General features: G+C 34.9%; 2 protein-coding genes, 1 non-coding gene and 2 pseudogenes across 3 annotated transcripts; all 5 read right to left on the bottom strand.

Moving 5' to 3' along the window:
* Nucleotides 1–2,109: 2,109 nt before the first annotated feature.
* LOC120219112 lies at nt 2,110–2,920 on the bottom strand. The gene is made up of 3 exons (XM_039215964.1): nt 2,759–2,920; nt 2,270–2,630; nt 2,110–2,236 (listed from the first exon to the last, which is right to left on the bottom strand). Exon 2 carries the CDS (start codon nt 2,601–2,603, stop codon nt 2,283–2,285), a length of 321 nt encoding a protein of 106 aa, XP_039071895.1. The 5' UTR covers nt 2,604–2,630; nt 2,759–2,920; the 3' UTR covers nt 2,110–2,236; nt 2,270–2,282.
* Nucleotides 2,921–9,976: 7,056 nt separating this feature from the next.
* On the bottom strand, nt 9,977–13,766 carry LOC120219108 (uncharacterized protein At2g38710-like). Its single transcript, XM_039215956.1, has 5 exons — nt 13,565–13,766; nt 11,980–12,099; nt 10,982–11,096; nt 10,736–10,826; nt 9,977–10,364 (listed from the first exon to the last, which is right to left on the bottom strand). Exons 1-5 carry the CDS (start codon nt 13,666–13,668, stop codon nt 10,159–10,161), a joined length of 636 nt encoding a protein of 211 aa, XP_039071887.1. The 5' UTR covers nt 13,669–13,766; the 3' UTR covers nt 9,977–10,158.
* Nucleotides 13,767–14,970: 1,204 nt separating this feature from the next.
* Nucleotides 14,971–15,043, bottom strand: TRNAF-GAA. The gene has a single exon. It is a non-coding gene; the product is annotated as a tRNA-Phe (tRNA).
* Nucleotides 15,044–15,923: 880 nt separating this feature from the next.
* Nucleotides 15,924–17,766, bottom strand: LOC120219176 (annotated as a pseudogene).
* Nucleotides 17,767–17,823: 57 nt separating this feature from the next.
* On the bottom strand, nt 17,824–22,647 carry LOC120219107 (annotated as a pseudogene).
* Nucleotides 22,648–23,051: the final 404 nt, after the last annotated feature.

Raw genomic sequence — 23,051 nt, forward strand, 5'->3', positions numbered from 1 at the left:
TTGCTGGTCAGGGGATGGGGCTTTCGAAATCCGAGAAAGTGGGGGTACACGAGGAAGTGATGGTTCACGATAAGAGAGGGGAAGAAGAAGACAGCAGGAAAAGGTGTGAACCTGCACGTGCTTTTGAGGGTAATACTGGGCGCCAGAAACAAAGAACTTTGGATGAGCGAAATGCAATTTTTAGTTCTCTCCTAAATTTTCAAGAAAAAATTTCGGCATATCAAAGGAAGCCTCGTTAAAGTCGAAGCAAGAGTTCTCAGAGGTAGGTTAAGGCAGTGGAAGTTGTGGAACTGTCAGGTGACTCTTTTCTACTTTTCTGTATGGAGTTGGTAGTTCGGTTGGCCTCTGTCGACAAGTCGAGCAAGAAGAGGCAGTAAGGCGGAAGCTGATTCTTGTACTCTTTTCGTGCGGATGTTCAGGGTTTTGTTTTTGATTTTGCCTTTTATGGATTGAGCCAACTGTTTTATTCGATCTTTGTTTTAGTTGTTATGTTTTTGTTCTGGTCGTCGGGCTAAGTTCAGGTGTTAAGTCTGGTCAGTCATTCTTGTGACTGTTGTTGTAGCATAGATGGTTTCCGCTGTGTTAGTGTGGTTGTGTAGGGTTTTTTCGATTGTTTTTGGTTGTTTGTTTATGTTGGGGGTGGCGACCTGGTTGTATCTTTTGAATCTTATGGTTAATGAAATCTTAAGGCACTATTTTTCTCCTTCCGCTGATTAAGGAGCTTTTTTACAAGATCCTTTAATCAAGAATGAGGTTTTTAACAAGGCCTTCAATTCCTATCAAAAAAAAAAAAATAGGTGGTAATCAAAACGAAAGACAAGCATTAACTCAAGTGCTAATTTTGAACCACAAATTCTCAGCAGATAGCCTTTATGAGGGCAATTGTCTTGGATATGGTTACTCCTGCAGACGTCAAAACATTCTCCCTTTTGAAAGGGAGTGAAAGTAAGTATAATCTCCCGTTTCAAAACAGATCAAAGCAACTAAACAGTCTCAAGTAATCCGTATTTCCACATAAGAAAACTAAATCTTTGAGGTTTGATACATACCTGGTTTTCCACTATGCATTTACAGCTGGCTTATTCAATGTGCAGAGTTTTGCGTCCAAACAGCTTTCTTTAATCAGTTCTTTACATATATATTTCAAGTTTCATAATCATTTCCTATAACTTCTCCAATTTAGTGCATCATCATTCTTCCAGATTCATCACAATAACTAAACTCTTTCAGGGCAGTAATTCAACAAACTTAAACTCTTGCACCTAGTAGTAAATTTCTACAAGAACCATCTAGGAAACAACAAGAAGGTAATTAGATATCTGGGAATTATTTCTCTAATTTCCACCTTTGACAAAATCTTCAATTGTTATATCACAATCAGGATAGGATTTCAAATGATTCACCGCCCTAGCAGGAAGTAGTTTCGGTGATTGGGTAAGTCTGAAGGTGATTGGACACTATCTGTTATAGCTCATCACTGAGCTCCCTTTGGCTCCAGGAGTAGTCTTCTCATAAACATACCTAAATTTCCTTGATAATCCAAAATCTCTTCCAACTTTGATAGATTAATTGATCCTAGGGCGCAATTCCAACCTAAATCCACTCTTTTCCAAAAAGTCAACAACTTAGAATAATGCTCTACACTGTTTTCAACTTAATAATCATTCACGCTTTCAACGTATCTGCAGTACTCAAAAGGTAAATCACATAATTATGATGAATAAAAGTGAAGAAAATGAAAAATCCGCTTTTACAGAAGGTTGTAAAGGGGAATGTATAGACGCAGAATGCTTATGGGATAGATAAAAGAAGTTCAACACAGAGCCACTACACTTAGCATACATGAAACCTATCCATGGCGATTTTAATGCCATATCCAAGAATGTAATCACCCAATCGTGCCGTTGCTAAATCTGCACAAGCACTGAACACATTCGAAAATCGAAATAATGAATTCATCTGGTCATACTCGATTTCAAGTGAGTAAATAATAGAGATAGTATCTATGCCCATCTAACTTCCAGTGCCAATGCATCTTATAATAAGCACTTAGCCTTTACATTATTTAAAAAAAATGATCTTGAATCAACATTCTAATAAAAACAGTGAAAATAATTGAATTGATATCTAAATCGTTTTTCTCCCAAATTTCACACAATATCTTCCTCAATTACTAGCTAGTTCAACAAAATAATTGATAATGCATTTCCAAACCGAATGAAAGCTTTCTTTTTTTCTTTTTTTGTCCTACATAAAAGGGAAACTAAACTTTTAAAGTGTATCTACTTTGGAACTTTATCATCAGAAGTTGGAGCCTTCCTAACAGATGTACCAGAGTTAGCTGATTCTTCATTTTCAACAAGTTTGCGGAGTCTTTCTTGAAGGGCTCGCACTCGATCCTCAGTCTTACGAAGCTTTCTATATCTGTAAATAGTCCAAAGTGCCAAACCGCCATAAACAAGCGTGTAAGACGCCCACACATACGGATAAGTTTCAGCATGCTCCTTGATCTTCCGATATCGTTCCTGCACCAATTCCGATAGGCCAGCCGGCGGAGTAGTTGTAGTTTCCAGAGACTCTTCCCCTTCTCGCTGAGTCGCCATAGCCAATCTACAAATGTTTATCAAACCCTGTAATTAAGCAAACATTAGAATTAAGGTTTTATAAATGGCAATTAAAAGTGCAAAGATTCAAAATCAAATGTACAGTCTATCTTACAATCAAAAGTTCAGTAATTAATTTGGCAGGATATCTTAACCTCTTGTTGCTTGGATTCGTCGTTTCCGACGCCAACCCGGTATCGACACGCACTGACACAGGTGACTGGACGGAGGTCGGTGAAGATGAAAAAAAAGAAGAGGCAATGAAGAATTAGAAGGGGAAGAAGAAGGAGATGGCGGCGGCGGAAAAGGAAATTGAAAAATAAAATAAAATAGGGCTTGAGAATGCGCTAATAATTAGGTCAAATTAGTCGAAATATTTTGTATTTTTCAAATTTGATTCATACCATTTGAGCTTAAATAATACAACAATAACTATATCAATTAAAACATAATAATTTTTTTATAAATATTATAGTAAAAATTGATTAACAATAATATACATGTAAATAACAAGTAAATATTAATAGGTTACATTATAAACAAATAAAATTAATATTATATTATAAGTGTTTATAATCCACTAGGGTTACAATTGAATTGTATATGTGCAATAGTGTAATTCAATAAAGTTAATTTTGTTGAAAGTGGGGACATAATATGAGTTGAATATTAATTTTAATATTTTTTATTTTATGTGATTAATTTTATTTTTTATCAGTCTACAGTGATTAGATGGTAATATTTATTCAAATTTCATTCAACTAATTAATAATGAGCATGCACGTCATGCAAACATAGATGCTTAAATCCGAAACCTCTAAAAATGACAATATTTCCTTTAATTATTATAGTCGTTTGATGGATTCTTACGAGACTAATTTAAATATAAATTTTAATAAAATGTTATCATATAATTTGAGTACTAATTGGGACGTATTTTCACACGATCTGATTGATGAGTTATTGGAGCTTCAAAACTCTCTGGTTCTTATTCATCATGTGCTGGTTCTGCTTCAAAAGAATCTCCTTGGTCAAACTCTTTTTTCTACATGTATTTGTGTAGTCTCTGACTTTTCAGCGCTATCATCGTCTTTTTTTCTTTGTAGTTTATCTTTTACAAAGATAATATCTCTGCTGATGATCACTTTGCGGGCAGTGGGATCCCACAAGCGATACCCCTTTACACCATCAGCATACCCCGAGAATTTGCATTTCCTGGATTTTGAATCCAACTTTGAAATTTCTTGGGAGTTGTACATCACGTACACAATACTTCCAAATACATGGAGGTTTGAATAATCAGTTGATTTATCAGTCCACATCTCCATTGGTGTCTTCAGCTCTATTGCAGTTGTTGAAGCTCGATTCACCAAATAACTGGCGGTATTGACTGCTTCTGCCCAAAATGATTTTTCTAGGCCTTCAGCCCTCAACATTGCTCTTGTTCTTTCTAACAAGTTTCTATTCATCCGCTCTGCCACTCCATTTTGTTGAGGAGTGTTTGTCATTATGAACTGTCTTTTGATGCTTTCTTTCCTGCAAAAGTTATCAAATTCTTCACTTGTGTATTCTCCTCCATTATATGTTATGAAACACTTGATCTTATTTCCATAATCAAGTTCCACCCGCGCTTTGAAGTTTTTAAAAGTTGAAAACACATTTGACTTCTTCTTAATAGGGTACACCCAACATCACCTGGAGTAGTCATCAATAAATTAGACAAAGTATTTTGCTCCTCTTAGGGATGTAACTGGTGCTTTCCATACATAAGAATGAACCAATTCTAGAACATTTTTGCCTTTAGAATTTGACGTGTTGAATTTCAACTGGTGCTGCTTACTTGTTATACAATGCCCACACAAAGTAAGTGATACCTTTGTTAAGCCTGGAAGTAGCTTTTTCTCCTCCACAAGGACTTTCATTCCTTGTTCTGACATGTGTCCAAGTTTCTGATGCCATAGCATTGCAGAATCTGAACTACATGAGGCAACAGAGGCTTCTGCTTCTCTCTCCCTTCAGCATGTATAAGTTTACTGTTATCTTTTCTCCTTTCATCACCACAAGTGCTCCACGGAACACCTTATCGAATGGAGTCATTCCTTCAAGCACAACCATTGGAAGACGGTTGATCAGATGAACATCAGTCACTACTGCATATGACCAGTACTGCATGGGCATGGATGCTTGTGCCAACAGAACAAGTCCTAGTTCAACGACATAACGATGCTTACGCTCAACCACTCCGTTCTGTTCAGACGTGTGAGGGCAAGTCAACCGATGCACTATCCCAGACTTGGAAAGTAATACAGAGAAAACTCGATACTTTCCACCCTAATCTGTCTGAAGAGCTTTGATCGATCCTCCAAACTAATTGGCTACCAGTTTTTGGAACACCTGAAACACTTCAATAGCTTGAGCTTTATCTTTGAGTAGATTCTGGCATCCTCCTGAGACAAGTTCATAATGATGGAACCATTCTCTTCTTGAGGTCATGTGATATGTTGTTCCCGAATAAATGATTCATATATCTGTAAATCTTTTTCTACCTTTTCACGGTGGTTGACACTTTACAACATAGAGCTTCTCCATCATCTGAAGTTTTGGCGGTATTGCCTTGTGGATTGAAGTTTATACCTAGACTCCAACAATCCTTCTTCAAGTGGCCCTTCTTTCCATAGTTGTTTGTGACTGCTGCTTTAGCCACGTTCTGTTGATCTCTCTCTTATCGTTGTCAACGCTTCTGCTTGTTGCAGATTTACTTGTCTGTCTTCTTTATTCTTGCGCCGATTTTCTTCTTATAGAACAGTAGCTGCAACATTATCGAAAACTAGACTGGTGACATTACTGTTTGTCAAGTTGATGATGAGCCGATCATACGAATCAGGTAGACTTTGAAGTAGAAGTTCAACACGTTCTTGTTCTCCTATTGTACAACTTAAGGATGTAAGCTGAGAAAATAAAGTGCTCAATGTGTTTAAGTGCTATGTCACTGAAGTAGATTCTGACATCCGAAGATTATACAATTTCCTTTTAAGGAAAATTTTATTGTGCAACGATGTGGCCTCGTACAATTTGGTGAAATGATCCTATATCTCCTTAGATGTCTCCTCCTCCTCAGTGCTTGACAATACTTCATCTGCTAATGCTAGATGAAAGTTTGCCATAACATTCCCATCTATCTCGTTCCATTTGTTGTCATCTGTGAAATCTACTGACCTTTCATTCATTTCCGCTAGACAACCGTCTTTCCTCAGGATGACCTTCATCTTCAATTTCCACGATGATAAATTTCTCCCATTGAATTTTTCAATATCAAATTTCGTTGCAATAGCTTCTATCAAGGATAGCTCCCACTATTTCACTATCGTGAATAGTTCTCTAGAACTTTCAAAGAATGGGTAATACCTTCTTACTTTCTTATGTTTGAGGATCATGGCAACCACAAAGACAATAAGTAGATATTACACACCCAAATCTAACTCTGATGCCAATTGTTGCGGAATACGGCTATTAGATAGAGCAAAATCGCAACTGATAATTTGAGAAAATAAAAATGAAGATAAAGAAGACACAAATTTTACGTGGAAAACCTCTAAATAATATAAGGTAAAAACCACGGACAAATATAGAAGAATTACACTATGAGAAAATAGGAATTACAACTTCTCTCGATCTAACAAGGAGAAAACACACAATTCTCTCTTGATAAAAAGGAGAAAACAAACAATTCTCTCTTGATAAAAAGAAGAAAACAACTCTCAAGAAAACTTTCTAAATTATCTAGTATTGAGAGAAAGCTAGAATGATTTGAGATGATTTTGAAGCTAAATGGGTTAGAATATTTATGGTTGAAGCTTAAGGACTAATCTTATAAATATCTTAAATTACAGGGATTAATTGAGAAAATTTTCCATGCCACTTTTTTCAACATTATTGTTGCCAACTTTTGGTGCATCTTGCAACCAACTTTCAACAATGGTGCCAACAGAGTGGACATTAAATCTGGAAAAAGAAAATCACATATTTGAACAAAATCCTATCTACTTCAAGCAGCAAAAGAATGGGATAAACAGTACGTATGTCCCGATTCTAATATTGGATGCTAACATAAAACTTGACTAAAATTGTAGAGTATATAAGTTTACCTGGGCATTGGCCCTGCGAGCTGCTGCAGCATTTCCTAATGGAGCTGAAGGTAAATTGAGCTCTGCATCCAAATCTGGTTCCTCCTTATCAGGTTGAAGGTTCGAAGGAACACCATCAGCTTCAGTTCCCATGTCTGCTTCCAAAACATCAAGTTCTGCAACCCAAAATGGACTATCAAGAAAATATAGATGGCAACATGCAAGTTACATGCAATTCTAGCAGACCCTCGATGTCCACTAGAAGTTTGATCTTCTCCCCACGATCCAAAACCTGCTCAGAAATGGAATTTAATTATTGATTTCTTCACAATCGGCTACTGCGTTTATTATTAGTTTTCCTTTTGAAAATTAAGACGCAGAAACATCAGACAGTTCAAGCAAAGGAACAAGTAGATTAACACCAAATTAGCACCCTCCGCAAAAATTCATAGCATAAAGTAAAGTGTTCACGGATCACCCTCAATAATTTTATTGGGAAATTCAACCCCCTCTCTCCTCTCTCTCTCTCCAAATGAAAAGGACAATCTGGAGTCATACAACCACATATACCATTCATGATACTTAAGAGTCTCAAGAGAAGAGTATGCCAGCTCCTTTCATAACCGAGAGCACGAAGACAAACATCAAGTGTCTACATGACGCCAGACAGAATAGTGATTATCCTGCAAGCGCTCCAACAGATGATTCACAAGAGAAAATTCGCCCAAAAAAATCCAGAGAAAAAAAGTCTCTAGAGTTTAATAAAATATTATCAAATCAAACAATGCCAAAATCAGTCCACAAGTCGGACTGTTATAGCCAAAAATCGTCTTTATTCGAATTTTGCCAAAAGTAGCAAAATCCCGAAAATCACTCTAAATTGAAATTCGAAATAAAATAAGCAATCTCCAAAAAATCCGGCCTAAATCGGATTTAAATTGACTTCCTAATTGACAATCGAAATATTACCATAAATAGTAAAAAATATCTAATTCTAGTGATTCGGAGGGGAAAACGGCAGAATTTGAGGTTGAAAAAAAGGCCACATGGAGCATAGCTCATGTGGAGAGCATGCGCGTCAAAAAGAGCTTTCCGGATTGGGGTCTTATGCGCGATTCTGACACCTGTAGCCAAAGTTATGGCCAAAAGACTGAAACATACTCAAAATGACCCCAATGAGGAACATGTCACAATCAATTCCCGCCTTTGCGCTGATCTGCCAATTCATGGTATCTCAGCGCCATCAAGGTGCAATCTGACAACTCAGCATCATCTGTCTCGGATCCCCCTGCATCACTACACCTAATATATTCTTAAGAATATGCTAGCTCCTTTCATATTCCAGCAAACCACGAACCAAAACCAATATATACTGTTACCTTTAACAATACCATTTTCCATTTACTAGTCTCAGCTGAATTAGAGAACCAAACACTAGTTGTTTTGCCATAGGAAAACATTCATTTCAGACATAGTCCTGAACTTTTAAATATAACTTTTGGAATGAAAAGCTTTAGGTCTTGTTGAAGTAACCCATCAAACCATATCTATGCATAGGCATTTGTACTACAAGTAGCCAAAAACTCCATAGCATCGAAGGCACAAGAAGATAATGGGTTGGGCACAACACTATGTTTGGGCTGGGACCATACTGCACGTCACTGAGCTAATGGACCAGGAATAGTAGGATGATATACGTCTGAGTCCTTACCATACTATTGCTTGCATAGGCAGCATCCAGTAAAGGGTTAATCATTCCACCACTTAATAATTTGACTGTTAAGCTAAGCTTTTGAGTCAAGAAATACTTGATCAATTGACCAAGTTACTAAGTAAACAAAACCAGCTTAGAAGTGTAACAAAAGGTTGAAAGGATTAATATCCTATATAGTGACGATGGAGATCAGAAATTGCAAGACCAAAATGGGTTTATCCACTTCACAAATGTCATTCTAACTACAAACATATAAAGATGTGACATGTAAATAAACCCAAAAGTAGAATGATACCTGTTACATGCATAATCTTAACTCAGCATGGTAATAAAGTAAACTCCTTCAGAAAAGATAATTAGCTGAGACTCGAAAACTCATTCATATACCCCTGCTGTAAAAATCAATGCTGGAAAAAGATGGCTAAGAACTTTACACCAACAAGAGATGATAAAATTAGAGAAAACTCATTCATATATGCCAGCTATGAAAGTCAATACTAATAACAATAGCTAACATGAATGCAGAGGCAAGAAATTTTGCAAATCAATCCTCCGGTTGAAAAGTCCACTGCCGTTGGATACAGGCATAAAATGAAAAGGTTGGATATACGACTACTTAATAAACATTTGAAAAATAAATGTAAAAAGAACAGGAAAAAAAGTTCAATATTATAACAACAGCTAACACGAATGCTGAGCAAAAACAAAAATGCCATAACAAGTTAAATATTTATAGACAAGTTCAATGGTAACCACAGAAATCTGTATACCGGCCACTGGAAAAAAATATTGTTACGAAACACTTGATCTCTACATTCAAAATCACACATCCATTTTTCCATACTTGTACCTCTTCTCAAGAAAATAAATACATACCTTTCCAATGTTATCCATCATAATAAATACATTTAAAATATTAAAAGTAAAAGGGGTTATCTAAATAAGTTGGCAAAGTTAAAGGTGTTATTTAATAGATTAACCCAAAATTTACTAACAAATATTTGAAGATTAAAACTATAGAACCACTTTTTTGGGCTTATCCGAACATTTCCGACTTAATTATCGTCTTCATTGGATCAATTATACATGTGATATGTTATATCCAAAAGTATTTTTTTAATAATTTACAGTAATTACAAAATAATATATAACGACGTACGAATCTAAATTTTTTAAGGAGAACAAAACCACTTGATAAGTTCAATTCAAAAGTACGTATATAAACCTGAATCACATTATAATCGATACAATGTATAAACGACAAAATCTAACGTATTTAAACGTTTACTTTGAATAAAAAGATTAAATCACACATTCATAATCTATTCGCACTCAAATCTGAACAACATAAATAATAAGACAAAACACTGATAATTTTCTGTTGGGAACAAACATATTTCCCTTCAAATCGAGTTTTGTCTCACACCAGACAGGTTTTCCACAATAAGTTGCAGCATACAAATGTCTCAATGAAAACAACGACATGTATGCCCGAGTTTACATCGGGCATTGCTTGTTTCTGTTTTTTTGGTTTATTTCTTCAAAATCAAACGAGTTTGAAGAATGTTATTCCAAAGGTGTCCTGTAATTTCTAACACAACTGGGTCGGAACACACTCGAACTTATTCCGCCCATTTTTCTTTTTGTTTAATATCATGTCCTTATAATTTAGCCAAAGCAGCTTTGCCCTTTTTTACGGTAAAAGCTGTTGGAAAAATCATTGATTTCCGAGCTTAGTGCCCACGATAGAAGGCTCTGCACCCCTGGTTGCCTTCACATAGGAGACATAATCACTGAAGTGCATTGTAAATAATGTGCTTTGGTAACGGGTCAGTTTAATACGCTTCCTGAGTGACTCGGTAATAGGGCCACTGAAGCCTGCCTTTCGGACGAGCGAGTCAATTGCCTCCACCTTTGTCCAACCTGAAAGAAAATATAAATACATGACATGCATGACCGTTTTCGGAGAAGAGTTTGCTCTGAAAACTTGTTTCGTTGCAAACTAATTTAAAGAGTCTGTTCACTGATAAAAGTTTGACACAGACCAAACTTTTCCATAGAAGACAATCATGCATATGATAAAAATCCCTAAACAGCCATCATATCACAAAAAAGGGACATATAACCTCATTCAATAGATTTGTACTTAGATATATACATACAGAGACGCGCACACACAGATATATATATCACAAAAAAGAGAAGGAAAGGAGAAAGCAAAGGAAAGTCTCCACATCGCATCATATCATATAAGTTCTAACCTCATTCGACTTAAAACAGGCAATAAAGTCTACCTTCATGAGCCGGAACCTCAGGTAAATATGTAGCATTTCGCCTTGTATTATAATCATCAACAAACTCAATAATTATGCCATGCGTTCCAACCTGTAAGAAAAATGTAAACGAAGATAAGGCAATATCCAATCTGAAAATTCAAAACTGGGGATTATTTGATCAACCAATACATTCAGGCAGTGCATGTTACAGTTTATATTACTTGATCAAATGTTAGAAGATCGAAATTGTGATGAATCACATACCTCCCAGTCAAGGTAGTTATTAGCTGTTTCATAATCAGTCAGAATAGAAACTGTACATTCTAAATAAGGCACTTCTTTAGCTAGTATAGGGGGAAACCTGCGGTCCCTCAGAGCACTGTAAACAACAGAAATAAGAAAATACACAAGGCATGCCATGAGAAAAATATGAAGCATACCAAAGTAGGAACAAAATGAATCGATTAAAAACTCGTACCTCATATAGCACATAGAGTAAAGACAATTTCGAAATAACAAAAATCATGTAGTTACAAACCAAACAGAAGTGGCCTTACATTTGGGATCATGATGCATATTTTATTACAACATTAGAATGGTTGGATATTATCATGTAGAAAAAAGATCGCAATGGTGGAAAGTATTATAGGCATTCAAGGTTTCCTAATTTCTTTAGTGTGATTATACGGCGCTAAAAAAATGCCATTGGATTTCAAGCATCATCCCCTATTACTTTCAGATGAAGTGGCCCTTCTCAGGACTTTTACCCTCTGCTGAACTGCTTCACCATCACAACAATCACTGCTTGGAAATCAAGCTTAGTAGATTCAAAGCAAGACTTTAAATCAAAACAGTGCAGTTTAGGTCAACCATGTTCATCTAAATAGCAGCAAAAAGCTCATAGTGGACTTACTAATCACTAAAAGTGACTTCTCTTAGTTCTTGTCAGAAAGTAATTAAGGCCGCTTCTTTTATAACAATCGTTCTGGCTAGAGGTAAAAAACCACTATTCTCCCATGTAACTAGCCTAACTTTAACCATATCAATTTTCATAATTGAACATAACAGATTTTACTTAAAAGATAAAAAAATGAATAAAAATAGAAGAGTTTTAAGAATGAGCTCAAGGTACATATTGTCATAGACTCATACTAGATATCTCAGCTACCTGGGGAGTGCACATACACATACAGAGAGAGAGAAGAGTGGGGGGGGGGGGAATTAAATTCCAAAGTACATGTTTTTCAATTTGGTCTTAATACCTTGTCAGAGCATAGTCCTTAAACCCGTTAATCAACTGGCAAGCTTCAAGTGAGCCAATGCATCCTCGTAGACGAGGCTCCCCACCGTTCACAACCTTCTTCCATGTCACAAACAATGGGCTTAACAGAATATGATTTGTCTCAGATGAAAGCATCATTTTCAAAGTAAACAGATATATAATGAGAACAACAAAAAACACTGGAGAAAGTTTAATGACCATCTATTGTATACCAAAACCCAACAGCAAAAGAAAACCGAATAGAAGCAGTAGAAGGATAAACTGCAAAACTACTGAAATTCTCTATTTTATAGTGAAAAGCAACCAGAAGAGTAACATTCATATTCTTTTCTACTAATTCATTCCAGGAAGCAGCATGATCTTGGCAGAAACAAAACAGAAAATAAACATTACTATAAGAACTTTACAACCAAATTGCCAAAAAACGGCGATAAACCAAATGGAACACAATACTACATGTAGAAACAAATAAAGGAGACAATACCCTATCTAAAACAAATAACTGAGACACTAACCCAGATATAATTCATTTATCACATATTTCCAAGTCAAATCTAGTAAAGACCTATAACAAAAAGAGCATCGAGAAGAACAGCTCAACCCAGATATAACTCATTTTGTTTGAAGGAACTAATTTCAGTTTAGGTTGTGAATGTAAGAGATGGAGCCAGGAGGCTATATTAATATTCTTTTATGCACAGGAACGGATACATGATTTCATGTCATGGGTGCGAACTTTTAGAAAGTTATATTAGTAACATAGGGGGTGCAAAATTACAAAATTTCAGGGGGTGTGAATTAGATCATCAATAAAAAATACAAAGAAAATACCTAAACTATATAGGAGTTTGAAATTTCTAGGGGGTGCAACTGCCACCAGCACCCCTCGATCCATCCCAGTATATGCATATAGTTAATGTAAAGTACGAAATTTACTTTGTTGCACCTTTGTATACAAATTGCAAATATAAACATTGTTATGCAGAATTAGGCCATCTATACAAGAGTAAATCACAAAAAAATACATTGTAGAAGCCCCACATTACTCGGATATATTATTTGGACTTGGACATGAGTATACATCCAACACGGATATATTCAACTTTATTTCAAAGGTTTTCATATATTTGAAGTATTCAGGGGGTCATATTGGTCAGACAGACACGGTCACTTCAAGGAAAACAACGAGACAAATAAGCCAAATAAAATTTACAGAAGATTGTTGTTCTTACAGGAACCAAATTGCTTAAAACTAAAGCCAGACACGGGTTTTGAAGTGAAAACATTGAATTTCTGATGTTGATTAAAACATTAACACATGATTTTCTTTTGTTGGAGAAAACGAAAAACGAAAATGAAATAAAATTGAGTTCCCAACTTCTACTAATAATTTTCCTTTTAAGAAGGAAAAAAACTAAAAACTAATGCCACAAAAACAAAAAGAATAAAAGAATAAAAAAAAAATAAAAACAATCAGCATCCAACCCATCATTATAAAAGAGCAGGAAACTTGGTTTGAAATAAGAAATGGATTACACAACAAAGAATCATAGAGAAGAAATTACTGATGGCCCTCATCGAAGGCAGGCGGAGCAGCATCTTCGCTGTTATAATGGGCGAGCAAAGTGTCGAAGCAGTAGACCACCATTTCCTTGTTTGCCGACACCATCTTCGTTAAATTTTCAAGATATTTCTTCTGTCTCTGGGTTTTTATTTTCCTTTTCCGCCGATTGCACCTCCCCTTTCACCCTTTTTATTCCCCCACGTCATTGTGTTTCCCTTTAATTTAAACTAATTTTAATAAATAAATAAATAATAAAAGTGAGAAATACTATTTGTTTTGGTTTGAAAAACTTAATATATTAGTATCATATTGTGAGGGAAAATATAGAGTATATAAATAATATCGACATACAATGGTAACATCTCTAAGATAATTTTATGGGGAAAATGGTTCATATGAGGCTCAAATTAATTGATTGTTGAGAGAGAGAGAGAGTGAATATTTATTATTAATAAGAAATTGTGTGAATCATTTCATGTCTTTGAGAAGATTTACAAAGATATAATGTTTTTTTTGTGTTATATACAATCTGATAAAAAAAAATCAAGATATGAGAATCATACAGTCTAGAAGTCTCTAAATGACCTATACTTTAATTTGTTAGTCGAGATACGATAGTCGTTTAAGATTTTGGGATTAGATTTTATCATATCACAATAAACGAGTTAACATTCAACTCACATTATCGTTAAATTTTTAACAAAAAAGAACGGGTTTAAAATTTATGAATAGTCGAGCGACTATTTTATAACTTTTAATATTTGTGACTCAATAAAACTACGTCATGTAGTCGATGATCATTTATGTACTTTACCCTTACTAATAATATATCAAATATTAATTCAAATTTTATCTACTATTTTTTCAGTGTATATTCTAATTAATTATACACTAACACTAATACAAAATATGCAAATTACTAAATTGTCCTGTCAAATAAAAAACAAACACATTACTTATTTTAATCCAAATATGTCATAATATATATATATATATATATATATATTATATATATATATATATATATATATATATATAAATACATATCATATCACTAACATAAACACGATTAATTTTATTTATACATAATTTCGATATAGTAATTCGATTAAAACAAGTTCATGAATTGATACAATATAAATATGAAATGAACAAATAAATTAGTATATTAACTGGATTATCAAGAAGAATAAAAAAACTTAAATATGAAACGACGTAGAATCATAAAATATAATATAATAATTTAATAAAATAGACTTTTTTAAAAAGAAATATTATATAAAAACTTCTGTTTTTGTCAATATATTTTCCGAGTATTAGGCGGTCGGTTGCAGAGATATTTGGGTCAGCTTTTAGGTCAGGCCCAGTAGAGTAGTATAACTTTTCAAAAACAAAATAGATAAAGATTGCGGTGAGCGTGGATCGAACACGCGACCTTCAGATCTTCAGTCTGACGCTCTCCCAACTGAGCTATCCCCGCAGATGCTTTAATATTGGCTTATTACATTAATAACGTTATAATTTTAGATTTGGCGTTCTATTCAACCTTATGGACAAAAGTTATTATTTAAATATTAATTGAAAACATCAAGAACTTAAAAAAATTAATGTAAATATTAGATATATTTTATTTATAATAAAAACTTAATTTACCTTTTACAGTTAGTTTGCAAAAATTTTAAACTTAGTAAATTAAAAAATAATAATAATCTACAATCATGCTTTAATAAATATGCTATATTATTTTTATAAAAGATATATCAATAAATGTTAAATCTAATAATAAAACATATTATATTCTTAAAAATAAAATAAAATTCAAATATTTAAAACGATGTTATTGAAAAGTCTAGCCACGATCTTTAAACGTGAATTATAGAACAGATAAAAGAATAAAATAGAAGTATACTATTGATATAATATATATTACAATATGATTGATCATTGTGCTGAATAAAATTAGGTTAAGTTTTCAAACATGATGTATAATAATTAAAATGATATCATTCTTGAAAAATAGAGCTAGAATTAAAACTATTAAATTATTATAACAAAATTATATATATTATGGAATAACTTAAAGATATTAAAAAAATATCATGTTATGAAAAATAAGATAATTGCAACTTAACATGATATGCCATCATAACCCAAACTTTGAATGTCAACTAACTCGCCTGCTGCTTTTAACAGAGAGAGATCTACATTCTCGTGCAAGTTACTACAAACAGATCATACCCTATAATTTGGATACCATTGCACAGGAAGGGGGAAGCAGAAGAGAAACGGAGATATCAATGCATAACACAGGAAATGGTACAGAGGTGGTCGGCCATAAAGATGTTCAGTCCGAGACGGATTCACGCCCTCTTTTCCTTATCCTTCCTACGACTTCTCTTATCATTTGAATCACGAGAATACGGCTTCTTATGTCTCCCATGCTTTTCATGCCGCTTCTCATGTCTATCATGCTTTTCATGTCGCTTCTCCTCACACCTCTCTCTTCTTGCTGCTTTCATAGTCTGATTTGCCTTCTTCAGCGTTGATGGCTGATGATACAGGTTCTTCCACCTTGACCATCTCGGGTGAGGCTTCCTTCTGACTGGATGGAAGTGTGCTTCGATCTTCCCATGGACGCGGCATTCTGTGGCAAGAGCAAAAGAAATGGGAAAAGGGAGCCAAAGTGAAAGTTAATAAAGACAAAAGCTTGTTAAATATACATTTTATAGTAGAAAATATGAACTATGATATTCTCAAAGAGTTGTTGCCATTAATCCTCTGGCAATAGCAGCAATGCACTACTATAGAACTGAGTAATTCGTCTTGACAAATCATCTAGCACCACTCCTTGGATTTTGTACCTAAAATGATCTTCCCCACTCCTTAGAACCCGAAATAGCAGGAAAATTCATTTATGATCCTTAAAAAGAGTTCATGATTGAGAATAATATTAAAAAAAACAGCAAATATGAAAACCGACCAATCGCTTCGCACTTTCAAAAAATGGAAACAACCAATTTGCAACTCCCACAGTATAGCTTAATTGTTCTACTGTACAATCATATCTTGAGAACTTATTTTTTAGATAATATGAATTTACCACATACCTTGAGAAACCAAGACCGTTGACTCGAGCTGCTTCAGCATGGCCTGCACCCAGGTCCTCTGTAGTAGACCCTCGTTTCACAAGTTCTGAAAGCTCATGCTTATCGAGGCGGTTCCCTTGTGGTTGATTAGAACGTTTAGGAGCCAGTCCAAGAACCTCTCTCATGGCCTGCTCCTCTTCTAATTTCTTCTTTTAGAGCTTCTGCTTCTGAACCCTTGGAGTTTTTATCCCTTGTATACCAGTGCAGATCCTTCCCTGTATTTTAAAAGAATCACATCATGAGTTGACAGGCTTTTGCATATGGCAAAAAATTCGGAGCACCAAGTATTCTGATATGATTCATTTTGGGGTCGGGGGGGGATGACATAATCACTCATCCTCTAGCTTATAAAAATGCTATAGCTTTGTACTGCAAACTGACAAGAAAGAGAAAATCATACCTTTTTGCCATCTCCCAACAGGTGCCTTAATACTGTAGATATTTGTATACAACATTTAAATTATTTACTTAAACATTTAAGTTTATTTTGAACCAAATAATAGATATTTGTATGCAACATTTTCACGTAGAGCTGTCAATAAGATGTGGTAGGTGCGGAATGTTTCCCGCATTCATCCCCACCAATAATTTTCGTTCTCATTTTTATTATACAATTTATTGTGAATATAAAATTTTAAATTATTTTTGTTTTATAACATGTACGATTAAAATTATATTTGTCTCATAGTTTATATAAATCCTAAGACTCGTCTAATTTTTATTGCATTCATACGTGACATACTTCATAAAATATATATAAATATCAGTTAAATAAATATAAACTATTTTTTTATAAAAAGATAAAAATATTTATTCTTCGAATTCCCGGCAATATTTGACATTTTTCTAACTATCATTATTATTTTTTTAAATAATAATAAATCATCATAATATTTTATTAATAAATTAAATCGGCGGATCCATTTTCTGTCCATTCCCCATTCTCATGACCCGTAGCCATTCTTGTCCAATTGAATATGAAATTATACCTATTCATTTCCACAGAACTCATCCCACTGAGTATCTCCATGGCTTCTGCAGTTTGGTCATTGACCATTTTTTTAAGCTTAATCATCTTTATTGTCTGTAAGCTTGGTCATACTTTCCATTTACATTAAAAACATGAACCAAACATGTCACACAATAGTTGCAAGATTAAAGACCTTTGTACTGAGGTGTTGCTGAAATTTTTCATGGATTCTGGAATTGTCCCTAGGGCTCAAAATACACCAAGTATCAAGCAAACACAAATATGACATATATTTTAATACATCAACCGATCAACCCAATGGTAGCCACTGGTGATGAGAGGTTCCAGGTTCTTCTTGCACTGCTTAATGTCCTGGATTTCTGTTCCATGACAAATATGATGGATCTCCAAGTCGCCTGAAATGGTAACACGACATTTCATCAGTCACGACCACCCAAAATTATATTTTGATACCCAGAGCATCTGACACGTATACAATTCAATTGTTTTAAAGAAACAAAATCATATAATTGAAAGGTCTTCGAAAGGCCGTGTCCTCGTATCTGTGATACGGGTGTCTGACGTATGTACGAAGAAAAATAAAATCTCAAAACATATGTATGTATTATTTGTTTTCACTATACTACAGTCCTATTTTTCCAGCAATTTATCTTAAAAATGAAACAAAACCTGTCTCAGATAAGTCGAAAGACTCTTCTTTAGATTACACGGGAATGCACGATTTTAATGATCATGAAACCTAACCAGTAGAACAACAAACTTCCATCTTTCTCCATTTCTGTTCTCCTGGTTAATAAAGACCAACTGCAACCCCCCCCCCCTAGACACCCAAGAGGCGCATTTTATGTTACTCAGACTTGCAGTTTCCTCATTTCCATTCTCCCTATTAGTAAAGCCCAGGTGTAACCAATTTTTCAAAAAAAAAAGCCCAGGTGTAATCTGGAGCTAAACCCTTCTAGACACCCCAAAGAGGCGCCTTCTATGTTACCCAGACTTGCAATTTTCTCCCTATTAATAAAATCTAATTGTAAACCCTGCTCAACACCCCCAAAGTTGCATTCTATGTTACTCGGACTCGCATCTTTCTCCACTTTTTGTTCTCCCTATTAACAAAGCAAAACTTTTAAGTCCACCTCGACACCCAAGAATAGCAAAATTTAAACATGGATACTTCAAGAAAATAAAAAGTCAAAGCATCATACCCGCTCGTTTCTCAAAGTTTCCATCACTATCATTACGACTCAACACTGGTCAAAGCTTGTTTTAGCCCCATGATTTTATGATTTAGTTTCATTTGATGATATGAGGAATTTGATTATATTTATATATTCACATTTCTCCATGAAATTCTTATAAAAAAACTGGACCCACCCAAATCCGAATAACATAGGAGTCCACTTTCTCCATGAAAGTCCAAACAGCTAGATTCATTATATGCTCCCAGATCAACCAATTATCCATTCAGTTTAGACAGCAGCTCGGGAGGATCAAGGTACCTCCTCAAACAAACCCCATAATTTCCTAAGATAGAATTTCCATTTATGTATCTCTAACCATTCTGGTATCCCATTACAGAAGAAAGAGGAGAAAATCGAGTTCTTGAAAAAAAGAGGAGGGAGGTTGACTCGAAAATTCAGTTTAAAAGACGGGGAAGAGGTAAAGAAGCCAAAATCAAATTTAAACATGAAATACTATCCTAATATGTAGAGAAAACACCAACCAGAAAATCACTAGGATGCTAGCTTTCAAATACCCTAAACATCCTATCCTAATTTGTATCACTAACATGTTATTTTAACAGCATCAGCCATGAAAAATTATGTACAGATAACAGCAACCTTCCAAAGGTGAAAGCTAGTCTAGATGCCTTGTTTGAGTATGGGTAGCATGAATATAATCAAAGAAATTACCTTGGCTTGACCAGGTAGACTACAGTGAATGACAAAGCCAAAAAGAAGCACAGTCCACCAACTGTGAGATAAGCAATGCCGAGGAAGTCGTTTTTTCCCACCAAGCCAGCTACTGGTTGAAAGCACTAGTTTTTTGCCACTGAAACTATATGTGTTGTAGTTGTTCTCCAATGTCACATGTATGACTTCATTTGGTTGGAGGTCCCGTTCTATCTTCCCTTACAATTTTTTAAAAGTTGGCAGGGCAGCAGTTTTCATCCAAACAATGAGATCTTCTTGCTCACCTAACTGTTGTACAGATCAAACTGGATAAGTTTGTCAGTACTTCAATGCGGGTAGGAAGGAATCTCAAAAGATAAAACAAATGCTCCTTTGATGTAATTTTTTTTGCAACCACATGCGCTTTTTACAAAAGTTGAGACTTGAGTTCTGGGGTTTGACAAATAAAACTCCACAGTATTTCTTCAGTGCTTATTCTGAGATTTTGTATTTTTTCCATTCTAAATCACTAGTTTAAACTACATAGAGCAGAGAATAAAATAGTACAGCTAAATAATAACTGATGCAAAGAATGAAAGCTTACTGGGATAGTTGGATCAAGACTTTTACCACCAATAAGGGTTCCATTTTGAAAATTTCTAGGAAATGCATCTCTCCCAAATTTACTGTCCCTATCACTCTTCCAGGAGATACCCCTCTTGTCCACTGCCAACTGCTGGTTGTTGAGGGAGAAATTATATGTATCATTAAATAAACTCCAAGCTATAAGACCACAGGGAACAATCGGCTGGCCATTAGATGTATCTTCAGGCTTACAAGAAGTAACATCAGCCCAACTGCTATTGTCTTTCAACTGTGAATCACTTCGGCTCTTCACGTACCTGAATTACAAAAGCCATCTCCAAACTTTACTCCAAAGAGTCATCATAAATAAATGAAAAAAAAAATAGCTGACCCTATTCCTATATGTAATGGGGTAAGGGGGAGGTAGGGTAGTAGGCTGCCCCCAACGCCAGGTTGAGAACAACTTCCGTAAAAGACCTCAGTTATGAATTGCCCTCAATGGGACTCGATCCCACGACCACAAGGTTAAGAGCCTTGTGCTCTACCAACTGAGCTAGACGGGCAATTATATCATCATAAATAAATGCATTTCCAAAATGGGATAAGGAAAAAGGATCAAGAGCATGAAATGAATCCAAATAAATACAACAAATACGGGGTGAAGACAATGGGTTGTCATCAAACCAATGAAAAACATAAACAAAAACACAACCAAATTCAAAAGCCTAAAAAAGAGCATGGGAATAGTTCAAAATACAAATATAAATATTTTAGTACCCCAAAGGCAACATCTCGAACAAATAAAAGAATCTATCAAGTATCAAGGCATAAAATTTCAAAGATCTAACCACTACCATTCCTGCATAACTCCTATATCGCACCATTACTTCAGAGATCTCAAATGTTCAAACAACTGGTTTAGAGAATCTGAAGAAGGTGGTTTATTCATTGAATATTTTATTGTTATACATTTTGAAAAACAGCTTCCATCCCATAAGTAGTTCAAATATATTGCATGATGCCTGCTAATGAAAAAAGGATATCCTCAACATAATTTTAAAGATTGGCCAGCACTCAATAGAGCAGTTAATGGAGTGCAAAACTTGTAGAAAAGGTGGAAAATATATACCTCCGATGATTCTGGTAGAAATTGTCAAGTTGGTAGTAGGCATAGATAGGCTGCTTCATGAGCTTAGTAACCTTGTAAAAGTAACAAGAGAATGGTAAGAAGGTATATTTATTTTTAATTTAACTGCAGGAGTTAGTTATGATCAGTGATATCCTAATATGAGACATTGAAGACGATGGTTGGGAGTACTTGGGACTAGGAAGAAAGCATCTTACTGGAATTTAATTTCTTTCTACATGGCCCATTGCATAAAGGACATAAGCAAAACAGTCAACTAACGTATGTGCTTCCTTGTTTATAGCATACATCCATTACTAAATGTTTCATTGAGAGGGGCTACATAAGAAACTTACTGTCAATCTTCTGGTGCATGTTTTGTTTGCATTACTCTGTATGAATGAGACCTTATCATTTCTGAAGTTTTGAGGCACACATTCAGTTTCATATTGATCAATGATTTCGACAACCTGATAAAAAAAGGTTGATGTTTAACCAATACAAGAAAGGAAGACAAAACCAAAAATGCCAGATTCCTTATAATCATACATCTCGAGAAGCAAACAGAGAAACCACTCCAATAGGAATGACGACAATGCTAACAAGCATAAACGCAGATATGACCTGCATAACAAGAAAAGACACATTTAGCAAAAGCAGTTTTCCTAAAACGCCATCGAATAGCAACGGAAGCATTGTTTGTGGACTCAAAATCATTAAAACCCAAAAACTCACCCATCGTGGCGTGAGAATTGGCTTGCAAGCTCGAAGCTCCTGCTGAGTAAACTTAGAGTCTGAGATGAAAATCAAACAGAAAAAAATGAGTATTAACTTAGTATTGCAATCAAGAGTTGCGAAAACAAAAGATTTGGGGGGGAAATCATTCTTCAGTTCTAATATCGAAAACCACAACTACAAAAGATGAACAATTAGATTTGATAAATAATTCCAGTACATCCAATAAGCCCTAATTACAATTGTAACTTTGTAACAAATTATAACACGAAATTAGCAACAAAAACCCGATCATGCAGCAAAATTAGTGCAAAACACAAGAATAAGAAATAAGAAAAAAAATCAAACACTAACACTAGATAATAAATTGAATCAAAGCTGAAAACAAGTAACAGAGTCAAACTACAAAGCACATAAGAAGAACATAATGGAGATTACATTTGGGTCGCTTGGAGTTTCTCCTAGGAGCAGCAGAATCGGCGGATCCAACACCTCCAGCGCTTGATGATGGAGTACTGGAACTCATCGGATCAACCTTCTTCTTTTCTAAACAAAAACAAATTATGATCCGAGCAAAAACAAAATAACAAAAGAAGAATTGTGGGGTTTGAGAGTGTCACAACCCACTTTAGGGGTAAAATTTATTAATTTTAAAGTATCTGAAAAGTTGAGGATCAAATTGTAAATTTTTAAAAGTTATAGTTTGGTTTTCGAAACCTGTAGAAAGTTCAGGGTCTTAAATCTGAATTTTACCAATTTATTACACATAAAAAATAACCTCATCAATTAATCCCAAATTATCACCCAAAATAAAAATCCCTAAACCCCAAAATTCCTTCTCATATCGGCATATTTACTGACTTAATCGTCGTCGTTCGACCACCCTAGCTCGAGCCGCCACAACCAATAGACTCACCATCGAACAGTAATCAAAACCCGACCCCTATCTCGTAGTTTATCGCCACCGTTCGCCTTGTAAGAGCCAACAAAAGCCCTGTCAAAAGTCCTCGCAGCCG

The sequence above is a fragment of the Hibiscus syriacus genome, unplaced genomic scaffold (assembly GCF_006381635.1).
Source record: "Hibiscus syriacus cultivar Baekdansim isolate YM2019G1 unplaced genomic scaffold, ASM638163v2 tig00110204_pilon, whole genome shotgun sequence".
Classification (NCBI taxonomy): Eukaryota; Viridiplantae; Streptophyta; class Magnoliopsida; order Malvales; family Malvaceae; genus Hibiscus; species Hibiscus syriacus.